The sequence below is a fragment of the Heterodontus francisci genome, chromosome 24, assembly GCF_036365525.1.
Source record: "Heterodontus francisci isolate sHetFra1 chromosome 24, sHetFra1.hap1, whole genome shotgun sequence".
Classification (NCBI taxonomy): Eukaryota; Metazoa; Chordata; class Chondrichthyes; order Heterodontiformes; family Heterodontidae; genus Heterodontus; species Heterodontus francisci.
This window is the reverse complement of record NC_090394.1, coordinates 74,071,040-74,090,738: the sequence shown is the minus strand read 5'-3', so window position 1 is coordinate 74,090,738 and position 19,699 is coordinate 74,071,040. Positions and strand designations below refer to the sequence as shown.

Here is a 19,699-nt window from a genome sequence, read left to right as displayed (position 1 = left end):
TCCCTGGAATCATTCCCGTGAATCTTTTCTGTACTCTGTCCAATACCCTCACGTCTTTCCTAAAGTGTGGCGCCCAGAACTGGACGCAATACTCCAGCTGAGGCCGAACTAGTGTCTTATACAAGTTCAACATAACTTCCTTGTTCTTGTACTCTATGCCCCTATTAATAAAGCCCAGGATACTGTATGTTTTATTAACTGCTCTCTCAACCTGTCCTGCCACCTTCAATGACTTATGGCACATATACACCCAGGTCCCTCTGCACCTGCACCCCCATTAGAATTGTACCCTTTATTTTATATTTTCTCTCCATGTTCTTCCTACCAAAATGAATCACTTCACATTTCTCTGCATTGAACTTCATCTGCCACCTGTCTGCCCATTCCACCTACTTGTCTATGTCCTTTTGAAGTTCTACACTATCCTCCTCACAGTTCACAATGCTTCCAAGTTTCGCATCATCTGCAAACTTTGAAACTGTGCCCTGTACACCAAGATCTAGGTCATTAATATATATCAGGAAAAGCAAGGGTCCCAACATTGACCCCTGGGGAACTCCGCTACAAACTTTCCTTCATCCCGAAAAACATCCATTAACCACTCCTCTTTGTTTCCTGTCACTCAGCCAATTTTGTATCCATCTTGCTACTGTCCCTTTCATTCCATGAGCTATAAGTTTGCTCACAAGTCTGTTGTGTGGCACTGTATCAAATGCCTTTTGAAAGTCCATGTACACCACATCAATAGCATTGCCCTCATCAACCCTCTCTGTTACCTACTCAAAAAATTCCAGCAAGTTAGTTAAACATAATTTCACTGAAGAAATCCATGCTGGCTTTCCCTAATTAACCCGCATTTGACAATGTAACTTAATTTCATCCCGAATTATTTTTTCTAGAGGTTTTCCCACCACTGAAGTTAAACTGACTGGCCTGCAGTTGCATCCTTTTTTGAACAAGGGTGGAACATTTGCAATTCTCCAGTCCTCTGGCACCATCCCCAAGTCTAAGGAAGACTGGAAAATTATGGCCAGTGCCTCTGCAATTTCCACCCTCACTTCCCTCAGTATCCTTGGATGCATTTCATCTGGTCCTGGTGCTTTATCCACTTTAAGTACAGACAGCCTATCTAATACTTCCTCTTAATCAATTTTAAACCCCTCCAGTGTCTGAATTACCTCCTTTTTCAACATTCACCATCTGTATCTACCCTATCAAACCCTTCCATAATTAAAGGGACCTCTATCAGGTCACCCCTCTGCCTTCTCTTTTCCAGAGAAAAGAAAGACAATGCTTACTTCCTTTCCACATTTGCAGTGCCTTAGGAACATACGAACAGGAGGAGGCCATTCAGCCTGTTCCACCATTCAGTTTGATCACAGCTGACCGATTTAAAAAAAAAATTATGATAGCTTTTACTATCGGTTTTGTTGAAATTTGAGTGAATTGATTGACAGTGAACACCCATAGACTCTTGCAGTGTGGTCTGAGGCCATTCAGCCCATCAAGGCTGTACCAGCTCTTGGAAAGAGTTATCCAATCTCCCCCATGGCCCTGCAAATTTCCTTTGCTCTCTTAAAAGTTTTTAATTAAATGTAAAATGGTTCTGGGATGGGGCTATTTTTCTCATGATCTCTGCCAACCAGCACCAGGATCCTGCACCAGGATCCAGCACTACGATCGAGCACTAGGATCCTGCACCAGGATCCAGCACTACGATCCATGAGCTCTCTATCTGCTTTTCACGGATGATTTGATACCCAATACAGTAAAGTTTTCCTGGTGAAATCTAACCTTGGGGCGGAAGTAGATTGTGAGTAAACACTAACTAACCAGTATCTCGTCCTCCTGATATTCCGGGACACGAGTTCCATCCTTGTTCATCTTTTCAATCATAGGATTTGACACCACCTGGCCACAGCAACATAAAGAGCAGCAGTGGTGAATGGACAGAAACAGCACCAGCTTCTGAGGGGAGGGGGAAGTGGAAGACAATGAGGGAAAGAAAGGTGGGGGAGGGGTGCAGGGAAAAGAGTAAATACAGTGACCCCAAGCTGTGTCAAAACATGAGCACTATGCACCAACACCTTCCAAGCAGCAGGGGGTAGTGAGCACAGAACAAAGTGCATCTCCTTAGGGAGGGAGAATTGAAGAAAGAACTTGCGCACAGCAAGCTCCCAAAAACCACAGTGCTAAATGGCCAGATAATCTGTTATAGCGATGTTGGGTTGAGGGATAGGCTTTGGCCAGGACAGCGGGGAGAAATCTCTGAATGGCTATGGGATGTTTTACATCCGCCTAAGAAGGGCGGCACAGTGGCTCAGTGGTTAGCACTGCAGCCTCACAGCTCCAGCGACCCGGGTTCGATTCTGGGTACTGCCTGTGTGGAGTTTGCAAGTTCTCCCTGTGTCTGCGTGGGTTTTCTCCGGGTGCTCCGGTTTCCTCCCACAAGCCAAATGACTTGCAGATTGGTAGGTAAATTGGCCATTATAAATTGCTCCTAGTGTAGGTAGGTGGTAGGGGAATATGGGATTACTGTAGGGTTAATATAAATGGGTGGTTGTTGGTCGGCACAGACTTGGTGGGCCGAAGGGCCTGTTTCAGTGCTGTATCAATAAATTAAAAAAAAATAAATAAAAAGGCAGACGGGGCCTTGGTTTAAAGTCTCATCCGAACGATGGCACTGCTGACAGTGCAGCACTCCCTCAGTACTGCACTGGTGGGTCAGCCTGGATTATGGTATCATGTCTCTGGAGTGGGGTCTGAAGCCACAACCTCCTGACCCAGAGGTTAGAGTGCCACCCACCGAGTCACAGGTGAGATTCAGCTGCAGGCTGTATTCACCCAACCTTGGCAGAGCTAGGGTCAGGGTGGAACAGGTAGATCTGAAAAAAAAAATGCAGTACCCACAGCTCAGCCTTGCTTACGCTCAGCTTCACATACAAAACAACAGTTCCAGGTAGCACACGGCACAGCATCACACAACCTACAAGATTGTAACCTAATCAAGCCTATAATATGTCATGCAATGTGTACCATAACCATCCAGAAATTCTCTTCAGCTTCATGAAAGAACTGCCTGTTCTTCTGTGTATGCAAGGACTTTGCAGGCTTGGTAGGACAGAAGGTCCTGTGAATGGCATAGAAGAAACAGGCAGGTTAGTCCAGAGTGTGGTTCTATAAATCTAACACAGAAAGCTTCTCTTAAGATTGCATGTAATCTATGATTTACTCTCACTGAACAACAGCTTACAACATTTGCAAAAGATCAGGACTAATGAGAAGACTGAGCCATTGAATGAAAGAACAAACTTCTATTGACATATTGTCTTTCACAACCTTTACAGCACTTTAGAGCCAATGAACCACTTTTTGAAATGTCACTGCTGTAACTTAGGAAACATGGCAGTCAATTTGAACACAGCAAGATCCCACAAACAGCAATGTGATAATGACCAGATCATCTGTCTTTCAGTGATGCTGGTTGAGGGATGAATATTGGCCAGGACACCGGGAAGAAACCCCCTGCTCCTGTTCGAAATAGCGCGGGGGATCTTTTACATCCACCCGAGACGGCAGATGGGGCTTGTTTGAATGTCTATCCACCTCTGACAGTGCAGCACTCCTTCAGTACTGCACTGGGACTGTCAGCCTGCATAACATCTGGAGTGGGTTTGAACCCCCAACCTTCTGACTCCGAGACTGAGTCACAAAATGCAGCAAGCAGTCACATAAGAAAGCGTGGAAGAGAGATCGTCATTGGAGACCAGGTATAATCGACCCCATCACCTAGTTAACATTCCAAGGGAACACTCTGTATAAATACCTCTTCATTCCCAGATGTAATCAGAATAACAGCAGACAGTTCACCCTCGTATCTCCACGACTGAGCCCTGACCTGCTGCCCTCCAAAGAAGATCCTGCCTCCCCCTCTCCCAGAAGTAACCATGAGATCCCACGTGGTATTTGAACATTTCGATTCTACGTTTATAATTTGCGATCTCATTCCCAGCCAGTTACTATGCGGTTCATGTTGCCCCATGACCAGCTTCACTCGGGGAAATCTGCTGCACAGCCACTGCTCAGCGAAGATGAGAATTTAACACCTCGACCCTCTCATTAATTTTAAGCTGGTTTTTTCTATGTTCTGTCTCTCTGAAACAGCTGGTTTACAGCTGCATTATCTGCCTCTTTTTAAAAAAAAACCTGGCTCATAACCTGTCCCACAATAGGAAGAGCCAATGAGACACTTCTTCCTTCATGTCTCCAGAGAAAGGTTACACCATGAAAACAGCATATTTTGTTAAAACAAGATCCTTACCTTGTAAACTGCACGATTGCCTCACACAATCCAACATTCCTAATCTTTTCATTCTTATCAACCTCACTGGGATGATAAAACAAGATCTTTTTTTCTTCCTAGAACATAAACAGCAGGTCAGTTAACGATTCACAATGACCCACCTCTTCTATAAGCACTTGCATTTATATAGCGCCTTGGAAAAAGTCCAAAGGCGCTCCACAGGAGTTAACAAATAAAATTTGATACTGGGCCACATAGGGAGATGTTAGGACCAGTGAACAGAAGCTTGGTTAAAGAGGTAGCTTTTAAGGACCATCTTAACGGAGAGAGAGAGAGGCGGAGAGGTTTAAGGAGGCAATTCCAGAGCTTAGGGCCCAGGCAGCTGAAGGCACGGCCGCCAATGGTGTGGAGATTAAACCTGGGGCTGTGCAAGAGGCCAGAATTAGAGCAGCGCAGATATCTCGGAGGGTTGTGGGGCTGGAGGAGGTTACAAAGGTAGGAAGGGTGAGGCCACGGAGGGATTTGAAAACAAAGAGGAGAATTTTTAAATCGAGGTGTTGCTGGGCCGGGAGTCAATGTAGGTCAATGAGCACAGGGGGCGATGGGTGAATGGTACTACGCGCAAGTAAAGAACAGGCAGCAGAGTTAATCTTCACACTTTCAAAGATTAGTGCAACATGTTAATGTTTTGTATAAACACACTGAAGGTGGGGATTCTGACAGTGTCCCGACTGTTACATCAGACTCAAAATGCAGGTGACAGACAGCATGAGTTCAGCAAATGCTTTCGTTTATAGTTATCCCGTTATTCACCTACCTCACCTTCTCTCGGTCCAAACTTTGGATTGTAAATGAAAAAGCTCAACAGCGAGGGGGGAAATTGCCTTTCGTGTGCTGTTGTCATCCTGGGGCTGAACAGAAACAAAGAGACTACAGTATGTAAGCATCCCAATCATCCAAAACCCTGCTGGAAATTCTTCATCAGGATTCAGTAACCAGTTGAGTCAATGTAAACAATCCGCTCATTCATACAAAAATCCCACAGTTATTGTGATGTGTTTGTACCAGGATCAATACACCATAGAGAAACAAACTCTGCTTAACCCTTACAATTACATTCCAAAGTGCAGATAGGGTTCGGCCTGTGATATTCTTAATCCGTCACTTCAAACTGCTCCAACCATCATTGACAGACTCGTAAGCAACAGTTTAGAAGAGCACAATCTATAGATGTACGTTTCAAATATAGCCAAAACTTTACACACTCACTGTTACTCAACACACATTATAGATCATTTAAAAGTTGATACAATAAGCCACTCCAGGCGCTGCTTCACAAACCACTGACCACCTCCAGGCGCGTATCCATTGTCTCTCGAGATAAGGAGGCCCAAAAGAAAGAACAATAATATACGTAGAATTGGAAAGCAGAAAAATTATATTAAACTTGTATAGAACATTGGTTAGACCACGCTTGGAATACTGTGCACAGTTCTGAGCCCCACATCGTGAGGAGGATATAGAGGCACAGGTGAAGATGCAAAATAGATTTACTAGAACGACAGCAGAACTGAGAGATTATACCCATCAGGAAAGATTGAACAGGCTGGGGCTCTTTTCTCTAGAAAAGAGAAGACTGAGGGATGACCTGAGAGGTCCTCGAGATCATGACAGGTTTTGATAGGGTAGACGTAGAGAAGATGTTCCCCCTTGTGGGTGAGATCAGAATGAGGGGCCATCGATATAAGACAGTCACCAATAAATTTAATAGGGAATACAGGAGAAACTTCTTTACCTAGAGAACGGTGAAGATGTGGAACTTGTGAGAAGGAGTTGAGGTGAATAGTATAGATGCATTTCAGAGAAGCTAGATAAAGACATGAGGGAGAAAGGAATAGAAAGGTCTGTTGTTCAGATGAGATATAAGGAATGGGAGGAGGCTCATGTGGAGCATTAAGACCAACAAGTGGAAACATCTCTACGTCCCTGCTATCAAACCCCATCATCATTTTGAAGACCTCTCTCGGGTCACCTCTCAGCCTTCTCTTTTCTAGAGAAAGGAGCTCCAGCCTATTGAGTTTTCCCTGCTAGTTATAACCTCTATGCACTGCTATCGTCAGTGTACATCATGTTTGCACCTTCTCCAATGCCTCTATATCCCTTTTATAAGATGGAGATCAGAACTGCTCACAGTGCTCCAAGTATGGTCGAACCAAGGTTCTATACAGGTTTAACTCGAATTCCCTCCTTTTCAATTCTGTCCCTCTAGAAATTAACCCTAGTGCCTTGTTTGCTTTTTTTTTTTTAAAAACAGCTTTACTAACCAGCATTGCTGTGATTTGTGTATCTGGCGTCTGTACCCCCCAGTTCCCTCTACCTCATTCAGACCGTTATCCAAGCAGTACGTGGCCTCTTCATTCTTAAAATACGATTATATCTTTTTGCTATATATAAATTTAATCCCCTGCTCTTGTGCAATTTAATCTCCTGGTCTTGTGCTGTACAGTAGGAATAAACAGAACACACCTGAAAACTTCTACTGTATATATTATTAATTGTGCGCAATTATCATCAATTCCATTGACGACCACTACAGATAACGTTTATACTGTATATTGGTTTACAAGCCTTAATGCTACGTGTATCCAGTTTCAGTTCATCAACGTGACGTCTGGAGTGACACTATTTATTAAGAGTGAGCAGATGATCCAGATGTGAAAGTGCATTAATAAATTCCAGCTCTTTGATTTGATCATTTTGCACGTCAACTTAAACACCAACCAATCACAGGACTTGACCTTAGTATTTAAAAATATTTATAGTTTTAACAACGTTTTCCTACCCCCTTCTTCCCAACGAACACCTGCTAACTCATCGGGAATTGAGCTAGAATTTTAAATTCTCATCCTCCTGTCCTGGCCTCGCCCCTCCCTATCTCTGTAATCTCCTCCAGCCCCGCAACCCTCCAAGAACTCTGCACTCCTCCAATTCTGGCCACTTGTACATCCCCCATTTCCTTCATCCCTCCATTGGGGGCCATGCTGTCAGCCTTGACCCTAAGCTCTGGAATTCCTTCCTTTAACCTCTCCGCCTCTCGCTCTCTCTCTCTCTCCTCATTTAAGACCCTCCTTAAATTATGCTGATCATGCTCCTGTGAAGCATTTCGCTACATTGATGGGGCTACATAAATGCAAGTTGTTGTTGCATTTATGGATCGAGCTACTCTCCCTGCCACAGTTTAATGGCACGCTTGTTTGTGCAAACACAAGAATAACTGGCTTCCACAATTACCTTGTCATCAACATTCACGACGGTTTGATTTGAGCAGTTTCTCTGTGCTGGTGCTGACACACCTTACTCAAAGTCTCAGACAGCCATCTGCCGAGAAAGAGAGAGAGAAACGTCAGAACCACAGTTCGACCTTCCAACGCTTCTCATTCTCAAAGTCCTGCTTAGTTTCACGGGGTTGTATCCACTTTGGGAAGAGTTGGTGCCATGGACAGAAGGGCAATAGCAGGATTTGGAGCGGGTGAAAGGAGGGGAGACGAGACTAAACTGGGCGAAAATACAAACTGTCAAGACAATTAAGACGGCCCAACGTTCTTACAATGTGGTGCAGGTACAGCCATGACTCAGTTGGTAGCATTCTCATCCTGGAGTCAGAAGGTCGTGGGTTCAAGACTAACTCTGGAAACCCCGAGTACAAAAATTAAGGCTGACGCTCAAGTGCAGTATTGAGGGGGCGCTGCACTGCCAGAGGTGCCGTCTTTCAGTGCAGATGTCAAACCCAGGCCCCGTCTGCCCTCTCGGGTAGATGTAAATGATCCTATGGAAGAACAGGGGAGTTCTTCCCAGTCTCCTGGCCAATATTTATCCCTCAACCAAAATCACTTAAAAAATCTCATTGTTGTTTGTGGGAGCTTGCTGTGCATAAATTGGTTGGCACATTTCCTACATTACAACAGTGACTACACTTCAAAAGTACTTCATTGGCTGTAAAATGCTTTGAGACATCCCAAAGTTGTGGAAGGTGCTACAGAAATGCAAGTCTGTCTTTCTTTTCTTTAATACCACAGCTGTAGAAATGAAGGCTAATACAAGTGTTAACGCAATTTGCTATAAGCATTGCACAGTGTATCGTCTTTCAGAAACACCAAGAGCAAACGGGAAGAGAGATAAACGAATGACGGACTGGATCCCGATTCCGTCCTCTGCAATTATTGTTACAAAGCTACAGATTGTTTGTCTGGGATTTTAACTAAGGGTTTTTCCCAATACTCCCAAATTACTGACTTAAGAATTGGAAGGGTGAAATGGGGAACAGGCAGGAAAGTGGAGTTGAGGCCAAGATCAGATCAGCCATGACTTTATTGAATGGCAGAGAAGGCTTGAGGGGCCGAATAGCCCACTCCTGCTCCTAGTTCTTAACCTCCCTGCTCTCTTCTGCCAGTGCCAGGGAACCGCTGGCATCCGCCTGAGCTGTCGGCACGGCCCCAGTTTGACACCTCGTTGAAAGATAGCTCCTCTGACAATGCAGCATTTTCTCAGCACTGCACTGGGAGTGTAGAGTCAGGCTGTGGAGGGATCTGAGAAAGAGGGCGAGGGGCTCAAAGTCGATTTGCTTGGGCACAAGGAGATGGGGGGAGGGGGGGGGGAAGGGAGTAACGAGGAGAGGACTTGTTAGCAGGGTGCCGGGTCAGTCAAGAGTCAGCGACAGCTGGACATGGGGATTCCAGTGAGATCCTGTAGGTCAGCTCTGCAGAACCCCCTTTGAAAGGGAAAATTATACAAAAATGCAGGACCTGGATTGTAGCTGCAGGTGGGCTGAGCTGAGAATTTTGAAGTCCTTACTGAACATAACGAAACTGATTCTAAACACAGCCTGTCTGCCGTGACTCTTCATCCTGCTTTGAGTGAATAGATTAGACCAGAGGCTGTGTTAGGAGATTCTTGTTTAGTTGCGGGTACAACAATTACAAACAGCTCTCACCCTGGGCTGGAATACTTTTCGGAACCAATCATTCTAAATGCAACGCTAAACTATATAAATCAGGGCACAACCAGGTTTGATTCCCAGTCTATACTAAGAATAAAAGGGCAGTTGTGGAAATGTTACGATCGGTTTCAGTGACCCTGGGCTGGAGAAGTGGGGGCAGAAAAGAATCAACCAGGACTCTTGCTCCTGATCACTATCCAGCCACAGGTGTCCGGGCAGAACAAACTCGAACGTCAAGCATGGTCCCCAGTTAATAAGGAATAAAAAGAAAGACCTGCATTTATATAGTACCTTTCATGACCTTAGAACATCCCAAAGCGCTTTGGCCAATGAAGTACTTTTTGAAGTGTAGTCACTGTTGTAATGGAGGAAATGCGGAAATCAATTTAAACACACAGCAAGATCCCACAAACAGCAATGTGATAATGACCAGATAATGTTTTTTTTTTGTGATGTTGATTGAGGGATAAACATTGGAGGATCCCCTGCTCTCCTTCGAAATAACGGCCGTGGGATCTTTTACATTCACCTAAAAGGTCAGTCGGGGCCTTGCTTTAACATAAGGAATGGAGCTCCCCCACCCCCCCCATCCCCATTTATCACACTGCTGTTTGTGGGATCTTGCTGTGCACAAATTGTCCGCCACGATTTTTACATTACGGCGGGGACTGTGCTTCAAAAGTCCGGGAAGCGGCTGTGAAACGCTCCGGGAAGTCTGGAGTTTGCGGACCCGTACAACAGAAGTGCAAGCTCGTTCTTCCACACCCCCGGCTTTCAGAACGCCATGTGGCAAATATCTGACACGACTGGAAAATAAACACATCGCTACGTAAGTTACAACAACAACTTGCATTGATATAGTGCCTTTAACATGGGGAGAGAAGAAAAAAAGTCCCAAGACACCTCGCCGGAGTGATTATCTGACACAAAAAAAAAACAGATGCTACCAGAACATGGATCACTCTTGAGACAAGCACAAATAAGTTCAATGTTAGCAGGAGCACCATTAAACAGGCTCAAAAAAAAAACACGAAGCCCGGTCACAAACTTGACATAATCCCAAACTGTTAAGAACAAGGACGACCTGTTTATCTGGACAAGTTCAGGACTGTCTCTTATGTTGTGCTCAGCTATTAATTAAATCATACGTTATTTACTAAAAACAAATTCTTGGCGAAAGGCTCCTTTTATAAAAAGTACATTTAAAAAGTACTTTTTTTAAAAAAAAACTCTTCCCCCAGGTTATTGTGTGATTTTTGGTTGTAGGCCTCACCTGGTAACAGGCTAATTTGAAATCCAATCCCAGCTAATGTTGTGCACCTTGTTTGTGCTTTTCTTCCAGAATTTAGCTCTAGCTAGAAATTTGAGACTCGTACAGCAAAATATTAGTTTTAGAATGCAAAGCTTTATATAAATAAAATCTTACTGTCAGACACACAAACCTAAAAAATATATCTAGGCCTCATGTTTCCAGCAGGCTAAATTTGATCAGTTTCCCCCAGTCATGGTGCCTGTTGCCTGGGACACTTCCCACAAATGGATCAGTCAGAAAGATGAGGCTTAGAACACTAATTAAAGCAGCCAGGAACCCCACATGTAAAACTTCAATAATACATGTTTTAATTCTGAAGCTAATTAAAACATTCAAAAGAAAAATACCTTTTTTTCTTTGTTTGTCACTGGATTTCTGGTGTAAACTCCTACAGCATTTTCCTCCCTCAGTGCTGGTAGATGTTTGTAGGACTCTACAGCACCACTTACTGGTTAGGGACATAGTTTTGTCTCTCAAAAGATTTGTCCGCATAAACATTTTCCTGCTTTTAGAATTGGTTTTGTATTCACATTTATTTTTTTGGAAATAACATTGTTTGAAAATTTCTTTAAAGTACAAAAAAAACCAAAAGTGTTTCAGTGTCAGTTTCCCTTCAGGCGGGATTCGTCCCCTCATTGGAAGAAAGTCTTGCATATTTCTCTATGTGGCCCCTTTCCCAACCTCCCAAAGCAGCAAACTTGCATTTCTGTAGCGCCCTTCCCCACCTCAGGACATTCCAAAGAGCGTTACAGCCAATGAAGTACTATTGAAGTGTAATCATCGTTGTAACGGAGGAAACACAGCAGCCAATGTGTGCACAGCACGATCCCACAGAAGGCAATGTGATAGTGACCAGATAATCTGTTTTTGTGATGTTGGTTGAGGGATAAATATTGGCCAGGACACTGGGGAGAACTCCCCGGCTCTTCTTCAAAATAGTGCCATGGGATCTTTTTGATACGCCTCTAAGGTCCTCGGTTTAACATCCCTTTGACTGTGTAACACTCCCTCAGTACTGGCACTGGAAGTGTCAGCCTAGAAGGGGCTTACGTTTCTGGATTGGGTCTTGAATCTATAACCATCAGAGGTAAGAGTAAAAACCAAGTGAGCCAAGGCTGGTACCTAGCATGAGAGTTAGGTCCTTGGGCATATTATTGGAGCTTGTGTTTGGTTCCATTGATGAGTCTGCCCAGTGGGTACAGGATGATTCCCTTTTGACCCTGGACACTCGGGACTGACAAGGGGGAGAACTTTTAAATTAAGTGGGTGTGGGAGTGGTGAAAACTGGCTGCATCAGATCACCAATTCCCGGACAACCCCATCAACTTTCCTTGCAATTAATTGCAACCAACACAATGGAAAATCAAGTGCGTTGTATAATGGGCATCAATCAAATATCACCAGTTTTACATCCCTCTCCACCTGCTAAAATGGAAGGGTATTCGACTATGTAGGGCATCGCTGGGCCTGTGCTCAGCCGATGTCCACATGCGTGATCAGTCACTGGATGGGAACCAGACATAGAAACTCTGGCTGATGTCTTACCCTTCCCCTCCTTCGCTAGCCCAGGTATGCAGAGGCTACTATAGCATCCCTATCACTGCAAAAGCTGAGGAACGACTAATAAAGCCTTGAACCTACAACCCGGCTAATCAGTGTTGCTTAACTTGACACAGTAAATGCATCAGCTGAGCCATTAGGGCCAGCTTGTAGAATCATACAATCTTACAGCCCTGAAGGAGGCCATTCAGCCCATCGTGCTTGTGGCGACTCTTTGAAAGAGCTTTCCAATTAGTCCCACTCGCCTGCTCTTTTCCCATAGCCATGAAAAATATTCCCTTCAAGTTTCTTTTATTAACAAGTCCATGTTTGGAATCAACCATCTTATAACAAAAGCTGACAGCACTTTTTCATATGTCTTCTGAGCCCATTTTAGCTCAAGTCCCTTGGTCATTTTCGATATCAAACTCCTCGGACACATTAGGCCCTTTCTGAAAAGATATCATTAAATATTTTTGATAACTTTTTTAGATGTTTTTTGGGGGGAAAAACCGATAATTTCTTAACTAGAATCGCCCTCATTGTAACTCGCACCAACTTATGTTCACCTATTTCCCCTGTGTTCGCTGACTTACATTGACTCCCGGTCCCCCAAAGCCTCAAAGTTAAAATTCTTACCCTTGTGTTCAAATCCCTCCATGGTCATGTGCCCCCTTCCCTATCTCTGTAACCTTCTCCAGCCATACAAGCCTCCGTGATCTCTGTAATAAAAGCAAAATACTGCGGATGCTGGAAATCTGAAACAAAAACAAGAAATGCTGGAATCACTCAGCAGGTCTGGCAGCATCTGTGGAAAGAGAAGCAGAGTTAACGTTTCGGGTCAGTGACCCTTCTTCGGAACTGACAAATATTAGAAAAGTCACAGATTATAAACAAGTGAGGTGGGAGTTGGGCAAGAGATAACAAAGGAGAAGGTGCAGATTGGACCAGGCCACATAGCTGACCAAAAGGTCACGGAGCAAAGGCAAACAATATGTTAATGTTAAGACAGTGGGTAAGTGTTTTTTTCAGGTTGTTTTTCTTCAGGTTTGCACTTGCTGCTGTTCAATATTCAGTGTATTCACACCTAATCTGTACTAATGCTTTGTCTTTCAACACACTATTAACATATTGTTTGCCTTTGCTCCGTGACCTTTTGGTCAGCTATGTGGCCTGGTCCAATCTGCACCTTCTCCTTTGTTATCTCTTGCCCCACCCCCACCTCACTTGTTTATAATCTGTGACTTTTCTAATATTTGTCAGTTCCGAAGAAGGGTCACTGACCCGAAACGTTAACTCTGCTTCTCTTTCCACAGATGCTGCCAGATCTGCTGAGTGATTCCAGCATTTCTTGTTTTTGTTCCGTGATCTCTGTGTTCCTCTAACTCTAGCTTCTTGTGCCTCTTTCGCTCCACGATTGGCGGCTGTGCCTTCAGTCATCTTGGCCCCAAGCTCTGGAATTCCCTCCCTAAACTGCTTCACCCCTCACTTGTCCTTTAAGATGTTCCTTAAAACTTACCTCTTTGACCAAGCTTTTGGGCACCTTTCCTAATGTCTCTGTCTTTGGCTTGGTGTCAATTTTTTTTGTGGCTGATTATGCTACTGTGCATGTAAATATCAATTAGGAAAAAGGACCTTTGACCAAAAAAAAACTACGTTGCTGGCTACTGTAAAATATCTGGACTTTGGCCGAAGATTTAAATATAAGGGAAAGTAAGACAATATGGAACGAGAAAACGCCATTATGCCCCAAAGCCCCCTCTCAATAGATCATTTACAATTTCCCTTATCATGAACTGCACCCAACATACAATCTCTCCTAAAGTAAATGTCAAAAGCAAGCCTTTGAACAAGACAAAGGTCTGTGAAATCTTTCCCTAGTCTAACCTAATGAAATTTCATACCATCAATCTAAAGTTACAAACCACCTTATTTTACTTTGGCCAGTTGTCTAAGACGGATGACATCTTTTACTGTTCCAACAGCACTTAGTCATCTGTGTTTATCTTGCCTTCAATATAGAGAGTCGAGTGAGTCCTAAAGAGAGGGAAGCTTCAACTTTGAACAATGCTTTCACTCAATAGGTGTTAGAATAAGGATAAACTAATTACAGCAATTAAATATTAATGCTGTCTTCTTTATCTTTAACCAATAAGGGATGTCCAAAATGGCAGACGCTGCCAGTTGACGTCAAACAGTGACATCTGTACAATACCTCTGGAGCAAGGCGAGACAAGAGCAGAGACGCAAAGTGATGAGTGAAACTGAAGAACTTGACTAAAAGTAAATTCATTTAAACTTGAAGATTCAGTAAATAAAACTCCACTTCATGCCAACATTGGAGATGGAAATGTTTCAAGTCCACTTTTTCAATGATGTCCAATCGATTAGCACCATTTTGATATTGCTGTTGACAGTCCTGTGTAAAAAAAACCTATTCATAATTTAAATATTGAAAGAGGTCCCTAGTACATTGTATCGCATCATGCTTATAGTTCACATAGCAAATCCATCTCTGATCAGTTATCCTTCTCCCAATGATCTCTCTTTGCATTTCATAACTTGGCTAATGTGCTTCCCAGTAGGTCAATGCACTGCTGGGCATGACAAAGGTCCCAAGTTCAGTGCCTGGATTGCATTGAGTTCACTGATCTAAGCAGACACTACAATGAGCCTCAATAACTCCAGAGAATAAGGAGGAGAATGATCATACGAACATACGAATTAGGAGCAGGAGTAGGCCACTCGGCCCTTCAAGCCTGCTCTGCCATTCAATAAGTTCATGGCTGAACTGATTACTCCACATTTCCGCCTACCCCCGATAACCTTCCACCCCCTTGCTTATCAAGAATCTATCTACCTCTGCCTTAAAAATATTCAAAGACTCTGCTTCCACCGCCTTGTGAGGAAGAGAATTCCAAAGACTCACGACCCTCTGAGAGAAACATTCTCCTCATCTCAGTCTTAAATAGGCGACCCCTTATTTTTAAACAGTGACCCCTAGTTCTAGATTCTCCCACAAGGGGATCAGCCTGATTGCAATCCAATGACACTTGCTGGAGAACTTAATCGTCTAATTTTTTTTTAAAATTCATGCTTGGGACATGAGCATCACTAACAAGACCAGCAATTATTGTCCATCCCGAATTGCCATTGATCTGAGTGATTTCCTCAGCCATTTCAGAGGACAGTTAAGAGTCAACAACATTGATGTGGGTCTGGAGTCCCATGTAGGCCAGACCAGGTAAGGCTGGCAGATTTCCTTCCCTGATGGTCATTTGTGAACCAGATGAGTTTTCATTGCAATCCAGTAGCTTCATAATTATTATGAATGAAACTAGTATTTTATTGTAAATGTATTAATTACATTTTAATTCCCTTAGCTGTTCTGATGGGATTTGAACACATACTCCCAGAACATTAGCCCAGACCCCTAGATTACTAGTCCAGTAGCAGCACCAGTATGCTACCAGCCTCGAGTGATTTTAGCTATAAGCTTTTGCTGGAGGTGATTAACTCTTTTGTGTCTCAGCTTAAACCTTCACTTCAATGAGACTTTTGATACATGACCTTTGATTTTAAAAGAAGCTTGAGCTTATCCAAAGGTTTGACACATGGGGCAGGATTTTCGGGACCCACCAGGGGTGAGAACCGTGGCAGACGGGGCCCAGAAATACCAGCGCCAGCCGGTGTACCGGCTTCTCGACACCAGTCTGCCTCCAGTTTCCCGCACCAGTGGGGGCAAGTTTAGGTGGCTGGTGGCGAGCATCTGGCAGCAGGCCGGTGGAGTGGGGGTGTCGGGGGTGCTAGTGCTCCATGCAGGCCTAGAGGCCTTCCCTGACAGTCTGGGTGCAAGAGCAGTCTCATGCCTCCCCTCCCCCCACAGTAGTGGGGCCTGGCTGCAAGAACCATTTTTAATTAAAGTTTGGAACAAGTTTGGTGAGAGAACTGTTACTTACCTGCCATCACAGCTTGCCGCTCCTCGCAGGCTGGAAGGCCTCCCATTGGCCCTCTAGCTTTGAGTGCTCGCCCAATATCCTTATTTGGATAGAGAACATGTCTCCATGCCAATTAAGGGGGGCACCTCCATGAAAATCCCAATGAGTGACTGCTCCCCACCAGGGGTGGGTTTACTACCCGCAAACAGTCCCGATGTTCGTTTCCTGCCCCCCTGAAGGAAAATTCAGCTCATTGCCTCTTCTTCCAGTTCTTGAACCCTGTCTGGCAGTTGAATGTTTGGAGATAATATTGAATTTGTATTTTTGACAAACTGGTTACTGCATCACCTCAAACCTAGAACTGGCAATGGGACAAAAGGAAAATACTGCGACATAGAATGCTTACAGCACAGATGGAGGCCATTCAGCCCCTCGAGCACATGGCGGCTCTCTGCAAGAGCAATTTAGCTAGTCCCACTCCCAGGCCCTTTTCCCGACGCCCTGCAAATTTTTTCCTTTTAGGTGCTTGTGCAATTCCAGTGGATGCTGGAAATCTGAAATAAAAACAGAAAATGCTGGAAATACTCAGCCGGTCAGGCAGCATCTGTGGAGAGAGAAACAGAGTTAACGTTTCAGGTCAATGACCTTTGGAAGTCTTCCTCATGCATTCCATGGTTTGATCTTCCCCATGTAGCAAAGCATTTTTTGTCTGATGTTTCATTAAACCATGGCTCTGAGTGGTTTAGTTGTATGGATGGTGTACAACTTACTCAGTTTGAATTCACTTGATCCTTTAGTCTTTAGACTGAAAGTTGGGATATTGATCTGAGGTAACAACTTAACGCTTGAGGACTTTTTGTTTGGTTCATCCATGCAACCATACCCTGCTGTCTGGTATTTCTTTCAAGTTATCAGTGAAAGGCTACTTGGATGAAGGGAGTGGGGAGAGATACCAAATTGTTGCTGTTTACAGGCAATTAAACAGGGATCTAAAGTTTAATCTTGAACTTAAAATTGCTGGGATTGCTATAAATAATCATTGCAGAATGTCTATCCCCATACTAACATCAAGCAGGTCTGTATAATTTGAACGCAGGTTCTTTATTGGATCCAGAATGAGTGTGTAGTTAGATAGACCTTGCATTTCTATAGCGCCTTTCATGACCTCAGGGCAACTGAAAGCACTTTACAGCAAGATCCCACAAACAGCAACGAGACAAATTACCAAATTAATCTGTATTTGGTGTTGGCAGTTGAGGGATAACTACTGGCCCAGGACACCGGGGAGAACTGTCTAGCTTTTCTTTGAAATAGTGTCGTGGGATCTTTTACATCCACCTGAGAGGGCAGATAGGGCCTCTGTTTAACATCTCATCCGAAAGGCAGCACCTCCAACTGTGCAGCACTCCCTCAGTACTGGGTGTATGGGCAACAGCAGGCGCAATTCAAATTGTGCATTTAGGACGTGTTCTGCAGGTATTCAGGAAACATGAAACAACAACAACTTACATTAATATATCGCCATTAATGTAGCAAAACGACTCACGGCACTTGACAGGAGCATTGTGAAGCAAAATTTGACACTGAGCCACAAAAGGAGCTATTAGGGCAGGTGACTAAAAACTTGATTAAAGAGGTAGGTTTTAAGGAGCACCTGAAAGGAGGAGAAGTAGAGAGGCGAGAGGTTTAGGGAGGGAATTCTAGAGCTTAGGGCCCCAGGCAGCTGAAGGCACGGCCGCCAATAGGAAGGAAATTGGGAATGTGCAGGAGGCACATTGGAGGAGCGCAGGGATCTCAGACAGTTGTCAGGCTGGAGGAGATTACAGAGATAAAGAGGGGTGAGGCCATGGAGGGATTTGAAAACAATGCTGTGCATTTTTAAATCTCGTTAACATTTGTGGTATTCAGATATAATATAACAGACTAAATATGCAGTATTGCTGGTGCTTTCCCCTTAAACACCTCTCCACAATAATATTTAATAACCTCCGACATCATAAAATCATAGCAACTTACAGCATAGAAGGAGGCCATTCATCCCAGCCTGTACTAGCCCTTTTAAAGAGTTAAACATGCTTAGTCCCACATTCCCACTTTATGTCCGTAATCCTGTAAGTTCCTCATCCTTAAGTACCTGTCCAACTCCTTTTTAACATTATTTATGGAATCAGCTTCCACCCCCTTTCCAGGATGAGGGTTCCAGATCCTGACAACTCTCCAAAAGAAAGATTTCTCCTCATCTCCTCTGAAGATCTTTTCCCAATGATCCGGAATCTATGACCTCTTGTTATTGACCCACTTGCCAGAGAGAATAACCCTTCCCTCTTCACAGTAACAAAACCTCTCAAAAGCTGCAGAAAATGTTATATGAAAATACAACAATTTGACTGGCCCAACCAATTAAACAAGTACACTGCACGCTTCTCTGTTTTAGCAACACTTATCAAGAAACGATACAATTTGGTTGGTTGTGATTAAATATCAGGGAAATGTTTGTGAAGGTGCCAAAGGAAATGAGGCACAGAAATGCAACATTAAAACTGTCAAGACAAGTTGCAGATTCCAGCTATCACCTCTGGTTTCCTCTTTCACAAGAGCATGGGATCATTTGCAACCTCACTCTTGAATTTGGGATTATATCGTTTCCTCTTGTAATAAATCATTAAACACGGCGAAACCCACAGATCAGCAACTCGTGTAGTGAAACAGTATCACCCGCATAAACTTTGAAAGCCAGCAAAGCAAGTGAGAAACCAGTATTGTAGTTACAGATCCTCCCATCACCCTAATTGTTTGCAAGGCAACACTGTGAAGCAGGCTCAATGTTATGAGAGAGCACAGCATCAAATGTACCTCTGACTGAAACCTGATCAAGGAGGGTCATTCTTCCATGTAAAGGTTTTAATCCTGCATTTTTCTCGTGACACTAGTGTTCAATAAATGCTTCTTGCACCTCTGTGTTTTTTCCTCTACAAGAAGTTTCTCTTTGATTTTATTTTTGCAGCACTAAAGAATATTCGCAGTCAACTCGGAAGCCATGATGTATGTCAACAGTTTAGTGCACAGAGGGATTCCAGGTGCTCGCTATTGTCTTGTCTTTCAAACTCCACGCTTCTAATAGTCTGGGTGAGATAGAGACTGTAGGCAAGCCCAGCTGGAAGTCAGGATGTTGTGTGCAAGGTTGATGCAGAGGTACAAAGCTCAGGGATTTTTTTTTTACTTTGAAAGTTTGAAAGGAATTCTCCATTCCCTGTGAATTGCTGTCTTCAGGAGAGGGGATGAATGAGGGGGGAAAAGCAGAGGGAAAATTGAAAAAGAAATTTGAAGAAATGCTTGCACGTCTGATGACAAAATCTGCAGTTCGATTCAAAATGGTGCAACATTTACTTTAATTAGAAATTAGCTTAAAAGGATTTTTGCCATTCACAATAATGGAGAGAGATATAATGCACCAAGACCCGTTCGCCCATCATCCCGCTCTGGCAACATCTCATTTTTAAGATTCTCATCCACGTTTTCAAATGCCTCCATGACCTAACCCCCCTCCCTATTTCTGTAATCTCTTCCAGCCCCACACCCTCCGAGATCTTTGCACTCCTCCAATTCCGGCT

The 19,699-nt window shown here is 43.7% G+C and overlaps 2 protein-coding genes across 6 annotated transcripts in view; one reads left to right on the top strand and one right to left on the bottom strand.

The window, feature by feature from the left end:
• Positions 1-19,152, top strand: part of rsph10b (radial spoke head 10 homolog B) — a 103,692-nt gene extending 84,540 nt beyond the window's left edge. The window contains exon 20 of one of the 2 annotated variants that reach the window (XM_068056585.1): positions 19,093-19,152. In XM_068056585.1, the coding sequence (XP_067912686.1) occupies positions 19,093-19,098 (6 nt within the window). In that variant the 3' untranslated portion in view covers positions 19,099-19,152. Of the gene's footprint in view, positions 1-14,306; positions 14,428-19,092 lie in introns of those variants that run through there. The other variant, XM_068056582.1, reaches the window with a different exon arrangement.
• ccz1 (CCZ1 homolog, vacuolar protein trafficking and biogenesis associated) overlaps positions 1-19,699 on the bottom strand; it is a 63,285-nt gene that overhangs the window by 29,992 nt on the left and 13,594 nt on the right. The window contains exons 1-6 of one of the 4 annotated variants that reach the window (XM_068056592.1): positions 10,959-11,048; positions 7,595-7,681; positions 5,121-5,214; positions 4,322-4,419; positions 3,037-3,130; positions 1,834-1,911 (exon numbers count right to left, since the gene is read on the bottom strand). In XM_068056592.1, the coding sequence (XP_067912693.1) occupies positions 1,834-1,911; positions 3,037-3,130; positions 4,322-4,419; positions 5,121-5,214; positions 7,595-7,608 (378 nt within the window). In that variant the 5' untranslated portion in view covers positions 7,609-7,681; positions 10,959-11,048. Of the gene's footprint in view, positions 1-1,833; positions 1,912-3,036; positions 3,131-4,321; positions 4,420-5,120; positions 5,234-7,594; positions 7,682-10,958; positions 11,119-19,699 lie in introns of those variants that run through there. The other 3 variants (XM_068056590.1, XM_068056593.1, XM_068056591.1) reach the window with 3 other exon arrangements.